General features: G+C 59.8%; 1 protein-coding gene across 4 annotated transcripts in view; it reads left to right on the forward strand.

Annotated features, from left to right (window-relative positions):
- Positions 1-713: 713 nt before the first annotated feature.
- MED25 (mediator complex subunit 25) overlaps positions 714-13,082 on the forward strand; it is a 15,956-nt gene continuing 3,587 nt past the window's right edge. Inside the window, exons 1-18 of one of the 4 annotated variants that reach the window (XM_080829200.1) lie at positions 714-910; positions 1,007-1,052; positions 1,477-1,601; positions 7,640-7,738; positions 8,117-8,237; positions 8,477-8,639; positions 8,769-8,899; positions 9,172-9,259; positions 9,352-9,545; positions 9,969-10,097; positions 10,485-10,570; positions 10,646-10,703; positions 10,846-10,953; positions 11,066-11,254; positions 11,630-11,701; positions 11,836-12,054; positions 12,364-12,544; positions 13,027-13,082. The exon at positions 13,027-13,082 is cut by the window's right edge and continues 76 nt beyond it. In XM_080829200.1, coding sequence (XP_080685326.1) covers positions 777-910; positions 1,007-1,052; positions 1,477-1,601; positions 7,640-7,738; positions 8,117-8,237; positions 8,477-8,639; positions 8,769-8,899; positions 9,172-9,259; positions 9,352-9,545; positions 9,969-10,097; positions 10,485-10,570; positions 10,646-10,703; positions 10,846-10,953; positions 11,066-11,254; positions 11,630-11,701; positions 11,836-12,054; positions 12,364-12,544; positions 13,027-13,082 — 2,199 coding nt within the window. In that variant the 5' untranslated portion in view covers positions 714-776. Of the gene's footprint in view, positions 911-1,006; positions 1,053-1,454; positions 1,602-7,639; positions 7,739-8,116; positions 8,238-8,476; positions 8,640-8,768; positions 8,900-9,171; positions 9,260-9,351; positions 9,546-9,968; positions 10,098-10,484; positions 10,571-10,645; positions 10,704-10,845; positions 10,954-11,065; positions 11,255-11,629; positions 11,702-11,835; positions 12,055-12,363; positions 12,545-13,026 lie in introns of all 4 variants that reach the window. The other 3 variants (XM_080829197.1, XM_080829198.1, XM_080829199.1) reach the window with 3 other exon arrangements.

A 13,082-nucleotide genomic window follows, 5' to 3' on the forward strand; every position in this document is an offset into this window, starting at 1 on the left:
GCTGTGATGATAAACTTTTTTCCAGGCTTCAGGATTGTACAGTGTTTCTTTATTCCTTCGGCTATTTTTAAGGTTTCATTTGTTGCATTTACATTTTTAATCCACCTGGAATGTATTTATGTTCTAGGCCAGTTTCTGGCCGCTCTCCCAGAAAACAACAATCAGGTGTTGCCTAGCAACCGCCACTTGGGTTGGAATTAGGCTTCTTTGAGGGGGGAAAACAGCTGCACTCCCCCCCCGAGTGGAAGGCAACCTCGAGCGTTGCCTAGTAACCCTTTTCAGAGGACGTGATTGGACCCTTCACACGACCCTCCCCCTCCAATCTCCCCGCGCCAGAAAAAATTTAACTAGAAACCTAATCTCTCCGATAGAAAACTAGGGCAGCGTGTGCGTTGCTTAGCAACCAGGTCTCCTGACCCTCCCACTGAGACCTGAGTCGGAACTGGCGCCTCGCTCAAACATGGCGGCCGACTGCTCCTCTCTCAATATATGTCACTCCACAGTCCTGACAATGATTCAGTCTTCTCCGTCAGGCCCCCGAAGGGGTTCGCTGTGCTCTTAATCTTGCACGCGGTGCGTACCAAGGGACGATGGACACAGAACGAGCGCGCCCTGAGTGCCCAGCACAAACATGGCCGCAGGCGCGCCGAGCGGCGGCGCTAAGACGTCCGGCGCCGGTGCACGCGCAGCGCAGGCGCACTTCCGCCCATCCCGCAGCGGCTGCGGCGGCGGCGGCGGTGGCAGCGGTGGCGGCGGTGGCGGCTGCGGCGAGGGGCATGGTCCCCGGGTCGGAGGGCCCGGCCCGCGCCGGGGGCCTCGTGGCTGACGTGGTGTTTGTGATTGAGGGCACGGCCAACCTGGGGCCTTACTTTGAAGGGCTGCGCAAGCACTACCTGCTTCCGGCCATCGAGTGAGTCCCGTTTCCGCGACTTCCAGTCCGGCCCTCCGACTTTAGTTTTCCACGGTTTCTTGCCTGACCCCGACCTTTTGCCTCCGATCCTCACAGGTATTTTAATGGTGGTCCTCCTGCCGAGACGGACTTCGGGGGAGACGTGAGTCTCGGGACTCCTGGGTCTGAGGGTGGAGGAGCTGGGGACCGACTCCCGGGTCTGAGGGAGGAGGAGCTGGGTGGGGGTCTGGACTCCAGGCTCTGAGGGAGGAGGAGCTGGGGACCGAACTCCTGGATCTGAGGGAGGAGGGAGCTGGGGACGGGACTCTCGAGTCTGAGGGAGGGGGGAGCCGGGACCGGACTCCTGGATCTGAGGGAGGAGGGAGCTGGGGACGGGACTCTCGAGTCTGAGGGAGGGGGGAGCCGGGACCGGACTCCTGGGTCCGAGGGAGGAGAGAGGACGGAGCCGGGGGATCGGACTCCTGGGTTTGAGGGAGGAGGGAGCTGGGGGTGGACTTCTGGGTCTGAGGGAGGAGGGAGGTGGACTGGGGTCCCAAGTGAAAAGTTCCTCTGTCCTCTCCCCCCAGTATGGGGGGACCCAGTACAGCCTCGTGGTGTTCAACACGGTGGACTGCGCTCCCGAGTCCTACGTACAGTGTCATGCTCCCACCAGCAGCGCCTATGAGTTTGTCACCTGGCTCGATGGCATTAAGTGAGCTTTTTCTTGTGCTTGCGGTGGGTTGGGGGACCCTGCGAGGGACCATGAATGGATGGTGGCTTGGTTTGAGCTTCAGGAACCGTCCCTCACACTGGGTGGCTGAAAGGGCTGAGAGGGATTGTTTTAGTCAGTAAGTCACTTCCTTGGTGGGTTCTGTGTGCTCAGCGGTTTTGCCATCCTGTGTGGAAGTAGAAAAATCTTCCCAGTTTGGGAGGCCTGTTGAGCTCCAGCGCCCATCGGGTACTGTGGGGTCCTCCACATTCTCCGTGATTCTTCACGTTCTTTGGCTGTTTCTCATCTGTACTCCAGTCTTCCTTTCTCAGCTGGGCCCTTTGAAGCCTGAGTGCACGCGGGGTGGGGCCTAGGCCAGGACAGATCCCTCGTGCTTCGGATGGGATGTGGAATGTTCCCTTTGCCGGCCCAGTGCGGGTGCAGACAGCCTGCGGTCAGATCACAGCTAAACCACGACAGAACTCCCGGACTCATAGGAGTCCCTGTTCCCTTTGTGTCTAACCCTTTAAGGAGGGGGGAGGCTAGTACTTACTTAATTTGTTGTATTATTCTCAATTGTGTAATAGATTGTGCTAAAATTTAGTGGGTCCAGACCGTAAATGTTAATTATTCTGTGCCAGCTCTGTAAGTGAGGAATTCAGGACTGGCTCAGCAGATAGTTCTGGCTCAGGGTCCCCTGAGGTGGCTGTCATCCAGGGGCCTGGCCCATCCGTTGTCAAGGTGGCTCACTCTGTGGCTGCAGAGTGGCCTCCTAACGTGGCAGCAGGCTTCCCTCAGCAGCACAACAGAAGGAGCAAAGAGGAGGCTACGCGGGTTTTTATGATCAAGTTTTGGAAGTCACACAGCATTACCTCCGCTGCATTCTGTTTGGTACAGAAGGCAGCCCTGTTCAGTGCGAGGAGTGTGTGCGGAGATGAATGCCAAGGGCGTGAATTCCACAAGGTGGGGGTCATTGGGGGACACTGGCTACCAGGACTTCATAGGCATTCTTTGGGAATTAAATGAGTTGGTGACCCCTTCAGACAGCCCCTGGGATGTATTAAGTGCTGTGTTCATGTTCGCTGTTGGTTCACATCTCAGTTTCTTGGTTCGTGTGTGGATGATGGCAGTCTGGATCTCTGTGGTCTTAGAGGATCAGAGGAACTCATCTTCCTGCGGTGCCTTCATCCTGCCCGGCTCGGTGTCTGGTCAGTGGTTTGAGTTCACTAAACGGCGCCGGTTCGTGGCTGCTGTTCTCTTCCTACATTTGTTCAGCATGTGCTTGCTGAGTGCCTGCTTGGTTCCAGACTACGTGTGCTGGACTGGGGGCTGCCCGTTCCCTGGGAAGTTGACACCCAAGTTTGACCCCTCATGGTCATTTGAGCTGGTAGGACAGAGTGGCATTTCCTGATCTCAGGACTGTTGACACTTCGGGCTAAGTGATTCACTGTTGCAGAGGCTGTCCAGCACACTCCCAGGTGTTCAGTATTCTCCCTCGCCTCTAGCTACCAGGTGCCAGGAGCCACCTCCAAGTTGTGACACACAAAAATGTCTCCAGACATGGTCAGATGTCCTCTGGGTGGCGAGTTGGGGAGACAAAACCCACCCCAGCTGAGAAGTACTGAAATAGATTGTTGTGAGACTTGAATAATGGTAATTGGGGGGCTCTTGGAGGCCCAAGTTCAAGTGTGATGTCCCTTAGGTGCCTAATACCGAGCACAGGGTCTGGCCTCCAGGAGGTGTAAGGAGAACGGTGTGGAGTGGGAGAGTACGTGAACGAACGCCCTTATAAGAGTGCACTTATACTCTGATTCTTCCTGGTGACCCTCGAAGCTGCAAGACCCAGCTCCGGTGTCCCTTCCCGGATGCCGGCAGGCACCCAGTCACTCCCTCCGCTGTGCCTGCCACTCCTGGCTGTTGCCCTGTCGCACTCCCATGCCTCTGAACCGTGAACGTCTAGGTCCCTGGTGTCCCTTCTGCTTTTTTGTTGCCAGCTGGGGCCTGGCACCCAAAAGGTCTCAAGAGACCTTGACAGTAAATAAGTGAGTGAAAGCCATGGAGAAGATAATCACCAAGAAACCAAACATTCTGGTGGTGGTGACTTGTCAGGACGCGCAGTTAAACCTCCTTATTTCCAGCTCTCCGGGGCGCCCGGCCAGCTCGGAAGAGCATGCTAGCCTTGACCTCGGGGTTGAGTTTGAGCCCCGTGATGGGCGTAGAGAGGACTTAAATAAGTAAATAAAAACTTTAAAAAAATCTTTAAAATATTTAAGTAAATAAATCTTTCCAAAGCGTGTGGAAGAGAAGAGGGAAATGCTTTCTGAGCACATTTGGCACGTATCCACGCCTCCTCCTTAATCAACTTAGAATCAGCTTTATCCAAATGAAGGAGCTCTGTAGGCTGTGTGCTCACCTCGGAATCCTCCCAGTCAGCTGATGAACGTTGGCAGTGCTCATTGTTTCAGCAAGTCCTGTGTAACCATCCAAATTCACTTTCTGTGACTTCGCCGGCTGGTCTGGCACGGACATCACAAAGAAAGTCTGTGGGCTTTGTTCACACACAGAGAAGAAATCTTATCTTCCCCCGGAACGTCCGTAACTTAAGGAACAAAGCATACAGTGTGATTTTTGAAACGTCCTTGCTTTGGGAAGATTTATTTCTGCTGTTCCATTTCCTTTCTTTCAAGAGGGGCGGGTTGGTTTTTTTTTTTTTTTTTTTTAAATCTCCTCCCCTATAGCAAATGACCCAGAATCAGAAAGAATAGGATAGAAGGAAAAGGAGCCCTGAGTGTTTTCTCCCTAGCACTGTGACCGTCTGTTCGTTCATTCATTCATTCCTTCAACAGGTGTTTGTGGAGCAAACTGTCCTGGGCGCTGAGGCCTTGGGGATATAAGGCAGGCCAGGTCCTGGCCCTCTTGGAGCTGGTGGTGTTCACAGCAGTGTGACTGGCCAGGCGGGTCGAGCCTGGTGGCTGTTCAGTCACTCATTTTGACCAGTACCTTGGGGGGCCTCCAAAGGCTCATTACCCGTGAGGGTGGGCAGTGAAGACTGGGGCGGGGGGGTGGGGGTCGGCAAGAGGCGTGGGAAGCAATAAGAGGCTGAGCCCACCCGTGGCACCAGGCGCTGCCGTCTTAACTTCGCGTGTGCGCCAGTGAGGGCTTCGTTTGGAATTAAGGCTTATCGTAAACTCGTTGGTATTCAAAACGTGTTTTGGAACAGACCAGGTTTTATTTCTGCTCCCCATTTTTCCACCGTTCTCATTTCTTGAACAAAATACGTGTTCCGTAGCTCTCTGAGTGGATAACAGACAGCCTAGCTCTGGAGGAGAAAAGCACGTTCCAGGATTTCAAAGTGATGGGCCGATCACACGTTTCCCTCATACGTTGCTTTTTTTAATTGTGGTAAAATTCGCATAACAGAGCTGGTTATTTTGAAGTGAGCAGTTCCGTGGCATTTAGTGTGTGTGTACACGGGGCAATCACATGGTCCCAAAACATTTTCATGCCCCTAAAGGGAGACCTGCACACGTGAAGCAGCGGCTCCGTATCTGTGTGTGTCGCGCCCCACCCCCCCGCCCCACCGCCACCGCCTTCTGGCCAGGCCCCGCCAGGACACTTTTGGGTCCAAAAGCCTCGTGAAAATAGCGGTTTGATTTATTTGGGAACAGGAAGCTGCGGCAGGGCGGGTGCGGGGTCCGTTCCGGCACTGGGGCTGCCTGCCAACCTGGCCTTCCCGTCCTCGCAGAACAGTCTCGGTGGTAGGAGGAGTAGGACCGGGAGCAGGGGTCGGGGTAAGGAGCAGCAGTGGGGCCTGCGTGCAGGGGCCAGAGCGAGAAGGGGGCAGAAGCCTGCAGCTCGTAAGAATTTGGCGTGAGAACGTGGGAAGGGAGCAGAGGGTCGAGCTGCTGTGGCTCGCGCATCCAGGAGGCCCCGTGTGTCCTCGAGCACCTTGCACACAAGCTGGAGACGCCTCGGACTGACTGCTTGGTCCCCCCTCACTGCAGGCTACCCTGGCTCTGGGCGTCAGGTGCGCTGTGGAGGGAAGCCTGACAGTCTCGGCCTCCAGTGACATGGGATATGATTGAGGGTGGGCCCTAAAATCAGGTGGTAGCTGAGGCAGGCTTCCCGGAGGAGGGGCTGTCGTGCTGGGGAGGTCATAGGATAGATAAGCAGGGATTCCTCCTGGGCCAGAAGAGAGGTGTGTGTGGTCACGGCAAACAGCACAGGCAGAAGACTGGATATGTGGCAGAGCACGGAGACCAGGGACAGGGGAGGCCTTCTGGACGGCTTGTACCAGAGGAAGATGGGGCAGGAAGGAGGGCGGATCCCGGCGCGTGGAGGGCCGCAGAGGCCCAGCTGAGAGCTTGGCTTTATTCTGATGTTAATGGACACGGTTGGGTTGGCAGCTCTTTGTTAGGTACATGCATGTGTACGTACACATACGTAGGTAAATTCCGTGCCGCGCACGGGGCTCGAACTCTGACCCGGAGATCAAGAGCTGTGTGCTCTACCGACTGAGCCAGCCCCACCCTCTCCTTTAGCCATTTTTTTTTTTTTTAAAGATTTACTTATTTATTTATTTACTTGTTTATTTATTTGACAGAGATCACAAGTAGACAGGCAGGCAGAGGGTGGGGGAAGCAGGCTCCCTGCTGAGCAGAGAGCCCGATGCGGGGCTCGATCCTTGGACCCTGAGACCGTGACCTGAGCCGAAGACAGAGGCTTTAACCCACTGAGTCCCCCAGGCGCCCCTTTTCACTGTCTTTTCTCCTGCTCTGCTAGCTTGCGATCACTGTGCACACATGCACCTGTGGCGAGAGTCGGCCTCACAGTCACGTGACAGGAAGAATCCCGGCGGCAGCAGCTGCACCGCTCAGAGGCTGTCCCCCCGCCACGCCCCACGTGGGCTGGTCACTGGTGACCTGTCTGCGCATCCGATGGAAGGGAACCCCTAGTCTGTGTAGGAGTTTCCTGGGGCTGCCAAAATGAAGTAGTAAGAACTGATCAGTTTAGGGGCGCCTGGGGGGCTCAGTCAGTTAAGCGTCTGACTTGGGCTCAGGGCATGACCCCAGGGTCCTGGGATCGAGCATGGCTCGTCTTGGGCTCCGCGCTCAGTGGGGAACCTGCTTCTCCCTCTCCCTCTGCCCTTCCCCCTGCTCGTGTGCAGGAGTGCATGGGTGCGCTCACTCTCTCAAATAGATAAATAAAATCTTAAGTTAAAAAAGAAAGAAAAAACTGGTTGTCTTAGGACCACAGAAAGGTAATGACTCACAGTTTAGCATCCAGGAGCCCAGGATCAGGGTGTGGGCAGGGCCACGCTCCCTCTGGAGCCCGTAGGGGAAGATCCTTATCTCTTGCAGCTTCCGGTGTCCCCACACAATCCTTGGCTGGCGGTAGCGTCACTCTAATCTCCGTATGGTTTTCTCTACACTGTCTTCCTCCTGAGCATGTCTGCGTCTGTATCCATGTGTCCCCGTTTTGACCCTAAGGACATGGGCCACCCTGTGACCTCAGTGTAGTCTCCTTACCTCTGTAAATACCTGTTTCCAAATAAGGTCACATTCTGGGATTATTCGGGGTTAGAACCTTCAACATCTCTTGGGGAGGGGCACACAATTCAACCCTTGACACTGGGAGGACAGAGGAGGCCCCCATATTGGCCTGGGAGGGCGGGCTAAGGCCAGGGCTGGCTTCAGAGGTGGAACACACAGCCCCGAGGGGAGGTGCACGGGGCGAACTCATAGGCCAGGTGTCCGGGCCGCCTTCTCCTGTCTGTGCTCTGGCAGGACCTCTGGCCGGAGGGACTCCGTCAGAGGAGATGACGAACAGCTCTTGTCCACGTTTGGTAGGCCTGGCGCCACGTCAGCGCTGGGGGTGGAGCAGGAAACTCCGCAGTGGCCCCGTGCCCAGGTGCAGGGTGGAGGGTGGGGAGGAGGGTGACGTGAACTCAGGCTCTTTAGGTGTGGCGGGGTGGGGGGCTGGGAGGTGGCAGCCCTGGGTGCCACAGGGGACCCCAGGGCTGACAGCCTCACCGCCTGCAGGTTCATGGGCGGGGGCGGCGAGAGCTGCAGCCTCATTGCAGAAGGCCTCAGCACGGCCCTGCAGCTCTTCGATGACTTCAAGAAGATGCGGGAACAGATGTGAGTGTGCCCGGCCTGTGGGGGGCCCCCAGTGCTGCTTCCCATCCGGCTTTGTCTGCTGCGGGACTCCACCCACTGCCTCCTGCCCTGGAAAGCACTCTGGGCGGGAGCCAGGCCGTGTCCCCTGGCCAGTGCCTGGTCTTGGTGTTCTCACTGGGAAGAGGAACCTGCTCTGGGTCTGCCTCCTGCTTTCCTTACCTGCTGGGCAACTCAGAGGGAGTCAGGAACGTCTTTGGGCCTCACTGTTCTCACCTATGAAGTGGGGCCATTACTCCTGACTTCCTGTAGGCTGGAGTACTTGCCCTTGGCTGGGGCTGGTCTGTCCCCTTCCGGGGCCTCTGTTGTCACCTGCTCCAAGTCTTTCCTTCTCCCTGGCAGCGGCCAGACACATCGCGTCTGCCTCCTTATCTGCAACTCGCCCCCATACCTGCTCCCGGCCGTCGAGAGCACCACGTACTCAGGGTACACGACGGAGAGTCTCGTGCAGAAGATAGGGGAGGTGAGGACTCTTGAGTCAGGGAGGAGCTCCGGGAGGAGGGGCCTGGGGTCTGCGGAGCTGCGAGCCCCTCTGCTACTCCTTTGGAAGATCTATAACCCAGAGGCCCACGGGGCAGCTGATACAGGCCCAGGGTCCCTTGGCTCAAAGCCTGATGGGAGTTTTGCTTCAGAGCCCAGCGCGTGTGGTAGCCCGGGGTCTCCTGACGGCCCTGCCCTGACTGCGCCTCTCTCCTCCTGCAGCAAGGGATCCACTTCTCCATAGTGTCTCCCCGGAAGCTGCCTGCCCTGCGGCTGCTGTTCGAGAAGGCAGCTCCCCCCGCCTTGCTGGAGCCGCTGCAGCCACCAACAGACGTGAGCCAGGATCCCCGGCACATGGTGCTGGTGCGGGGGCTCGTGCTGCCGGGTGAGGCCCGAGTGCCAGCAGTGGAGCGACTGGGGGAGTGTCTCCCCCACCCCGCTCCCTCTGACTTAGATTTCTCTCCCCTCTCTAATCCCTTCGCATGGGGCTCGGTCGTCCATCCTTCGCTCTCAGTTGGGGGTGGTTCGGCCCCAGGCCCCCTCCAGCCAAAGCAGCCTGTCCCCCTGCCTCCAGCTGCACCCTCAGGCGCCTCGCTCTCAGCAGCCCCCCAGCAGCCTCTTCCCCCTGTCCCCCAGCAGTACCAGGTATGGACGTGGCCAGGGAGGGGACGTGCTCCTGGGGCCTTGTGGGAGAGACCTAGCTGGATGTCGGGGCTTATGGGGTGATGGGGAGTCTCCACTGGGACCCCAGGGTGGGTGGGACTCTTGGGGCCAGAGAATCACATCCCTCTGCAGGGATGGGAGTCACCCTGCGTGATGTGATGGCCAGGATAGCTGTCCCTTGGGTGGGCGCAGTGGTGTGACCCCATGGGACACTCGGACTGGAGTGCGTGGTCCTCATCACCTTCCACCCCCAGGTCCCTGGGAACCTGAGTGCAGCTCAGGTGGCGGCGCAGAATGCAGTGGAAGCCGCCAAGAACCAGAAGGCGGGGCTGGGCCCACGCTGTGAGTCCCAAGGAGGGGACGTGGGGGGGGCTCGGGTCAGCCGGGCCTCTCTGCACATCTGTCCCCACCTTTTCTCTTGGTCTCTTCTGCAGTCTCACCCATTAACCCTCTCCAGCAAGCTGCTCCAGGAGTGGGTCCCCCCTTCAGCCAGGCCCCGGCCCCACCTCTACCACCAGGGCCCCCTGGTGCCCCCAAGCCACCCCCTGCTTCCCAGCCCAGCCTGGTCTCCACCGTGGCTCCTGGCCCGGGCCTGCCCCCTCCTGCACAACCTGGGGCACCGTCCATGGTAGGCACTTGCACACCCGCCCCGCTGCCCTACTCCCCCCAGCTGCTTACAGAGACGAGGCTGAGCAGTTTGCCTTCCCGAGGAGCGTGTGAGGGCACGTGGGTCTCGCCCTGGGTCCTCAGGGCCTCAGGGGGCTTGTGCCACAGACAGCTGAGGCAGGAGGGTCTGGGGACGGAATGATGGGGCTTTGGCTCCCAGCGGGTGAGGACTGTTCAGAGGACCCCGGGAGATTCTGGGAGTCAGGGCGTCACGGGTCCTTAGAGTCCTCAGATCTTCCGGAGTCAGAGCATTTGTGGTCCCGGGCACTGTCGGGTGGTGTCGAGAATGAGCCTGAGTTCCAGGCTTCCTGCTGGTCTCTCGGGCCGCCCCTCCCAGGAGACGGCCTGACCCGGCTCCACTACCCTCCTTGCTCCCCTCCGGCAGGCAGGCTCGGTGGCCCCTGGCGGGGTGAGTGGCCCTTCCCCGGCCCAGCTGGGGGCCCCAGCCCTTGGGGGGCAGCAGTCGGTCTCCAACAAACTCCTGGCCTGGAGCGGGGTCCTCGAGTGGCAGGAGGTGAGTAGCTCAAAGAGCCGCGGGGACCTCACGGCCTGTTTGGATGCAGGGCTGGGCCAGGGTCCCTGTGGGGCTGTGGCAGTTGGGGTCCTGAGGAGAGTCTCAAGGAAGCCTTGAGTTCAGGATGAAGGAGGTAGTAAGGATTGTGTTGTAGGTTCAGAACCTAAAAGGCTCAGATTCAGGGCGTGATGGGGCTTGAGGGGATCAGGGCAGGGAGGAGACAGAGGTTGCAGGACCGCTGGTCTGGAGGAGGGGCCCAGGGCTCGTGGGACTTGAGCTGGGGCAGGTCCTGAGCTCCGGGGCCCCCAGGGTAGGAGGACAGGAGAGGTTGAGGGGCCCAGGCTTTGGGGCCCTTCTCGCCGTGACATGTGCTGCTTTTCCACTCAGAAGCCCAAACCTGCCTCCGTGGACGCCAACACCAAGCTGACCCGGTCACTGCCGTGCCAGGTCTACGTGAATCACGGCGAGAACTTGTAGGTGACGGACGGTAGGGCCGGGGCCGGGTGGGGCTTGCAGCCTCCTGACGCCTCTCCCCCCTTGGCCCCCAGGAAGACGGAGCAGTGGCCCCAGAAGCTGATCATGCAGCTTATCCCGCAGCAGCTGCTGGTGAGTGGCCCGAGGGGGCACTGCCCGCCCCTCCCGTCAGCCGGCCGCGTTCTCTTCCCTCCTCCCCTCCGGGCCCCGCACCTGCCTCCATCCCTGCTCCTCCCTTCCCCACTCCGCACGCCGGCCCGCGTGTCTCCCACAGACCACCCTGGGCCCTTTGTTCCGGAACTCGAGGATGGTGCAGTTCCACTTCACCAACAAGGATCTCGAGTCCCTGAAAGGCCTCTACCGCATCATGGGCAACGGCTTTGTGAGTCCGGCACGGGGCGGGCCGCGGGCGCCTGGGGAGCTTCTAGAACCAGCCGGGCTGGGGTGCCCCTCCCCCTCCTCCTGAGGGGTGACTGGGGCGCGTCCTCCGCCAGGCCGGCTGCGTGCACTTCCCCCACACGGCCCCCTGCGAGGTGCGCGTGCTCATGCTGCTGTACTCGTCCAAGAAGAAGATCTTCATGGGCCTCATCCCCTACGACCAGAGCGGCTTCGTCAACGGCATCCGGCAGGTCATCACCAACCACAAGCAAGTCCAGCAGCAGAAGCTGGAGCAGCAGCGCGGGGTGAGTGACGGGGCCCTCTCCCTCCGGGCCCCGCCCCTGCCCCGCCCCGGGCCCCGCCCCGGGCCCCGCCCCTGCCCCGCCCCGGGTCCCTGAGCCCCAGCGTCCCTCCAGTGGCCACCTGGGTTCAGTTCCTTCCCCACATGTTTTTGCGATCTTGGTACGCCTTTCACTGTCTGCAGCGAATCTCTGAGGCCCAGCCCCCTTCTTGGGGGCTTGGGAGAGTTAGGTGTACCTCCCAGACCACCCCCTCCCGAAGAACATCACTAGCTCCTGACGGGTTCCCTTTCAGGGTTCAGGAGGCTCCCCCTGCCCAAACACAGGGTCCCCACTCCCAACGCCACCCCCAGTCACTGACCTGCTCCCTGTCCCACACAGATGGGGGCACAGCAGGCACCCCCTGGGCTGGGCCCCATTCTGGAGGACCAGGCGAGACCCTCACAGAATCTGGTGAGGAGAGGGCTGGTGGGGTCAGGGCCAGGGTGGGGGAGACCCCCAAGGAACACTGTCATTTTGACCTGACCTCGGAGGCCAAGAAGTCTGGGGAGTCTGCCTCGTCCCTCACCCCCGTCTCTCCCCACCAGCTCCAGCTCCGTCCCCCACAGCCCCAGCCTCAGGGCACTGTGGGGGCCTCTGCAGCCTCAGGACAGCCCCAGCCCCAAGGTGCTGCCCAGGCCCCCCCAGGCGCCCCCCAAGGTCCTCCTGGAGCAGCCCCCGGCCCTCCCCCTCCTGGACCCATCCTCCGGCCTCAGAACCCCGGGGCCAACCCCCAGCTGCGGAGTCTCCTCCTCAATCCACCTCCGGTGAGACTTGGGGGTGGGGGGCAGATGGGAGCCATGGGGCTGCGCCCTGGGCCCTGATGGTTCTGGTCCTTTTGTTTGGGAGGAGGGAGGTTGCCTTTGATCAGAGGGTGTGAATAGAGCCCTGCCAAGGGGTCCAGGCAGTCTGGCTCTTCTTTCTGTCTGACTTGGGCTTCTGCTAAGATTCCTTTGAAGAAAGACCCCTTCCGCCCCCCTCCCACAGCCACCGGGAGAGATGTTCTCTGAGCAGCTTCTGTGCGAGAGGTTGCTCCGTGGGGTGGGGGCTCTGAGCCACTTTCTTTGTTCTTGCAGCCCCAGACCGGGGTGCCTGCACCCCAAGCCTCCCTCCACCACCTCCAGCCACCGGGGGCTCCTGCACTGTTGCCCCCACCGCACCAGGGTCTGGGGCAACCCCAGCTGGGCCCCCCCCTCCTGCACCCACCGCCTGCCCAGTCCTGGCCCACACAGCTTCCCCCGAGAGCTCCACTGCCAGGTAAGGAGGTCCCCGGGGAGGGCAGGGGTCTGGACCGACTGTCCCAGCAGCCCCTGGGCTAGAGCCTCAAGACCAAGGGCTCCTGGGAACTGAAGGCTGGGATTTAAGAGTGGTAGCTGGTTCCCCCCGCCCCAGGGTTCTTGGGAGGCTCTGAGGGCTCCTGGAAAATACAGCCCAGGGGGTCAAGATCTAATGGGACAAGATCTCTTTTTGTGATTTCTTTCCTGTGTGTCCCAGGGTTGATGGGAAACATAGTCTTAGGGTCAGAGAAGTAGTTTGGGGGATGGGCTCCTAGGGGCTCATGGGAATCAGCGCATTTGTGACCAGGCGGGGCCAGAAGGTCCCTCTGATGGGTCTCCCTGGGGCTTCCTAGGAAAGGTATTACCTTGGGTTCCCAGAGGAAGAGGGAGGAAGCAGGTCCAGGGCCCTCTAGGGCCCCAGGGACTACTGGGAGATGCAGTCCCTTCCCCACTGCCCCCCAGGTCAGATGCTGCTGAGCGGGGGTCCCCGGGGCCCGGTTCCCCAGCCGGGCCTGCAG

This window comes from Martes martes, assembly GCF_963455335.1.
Source record: "Martes martes genome assembly, chromosome: 17".
Lineage (NCBI taxonomy): Eukaryota > Metazoa > Chordata > Mammalia > Carnivora > Mustelidae > Martes > Martes martes.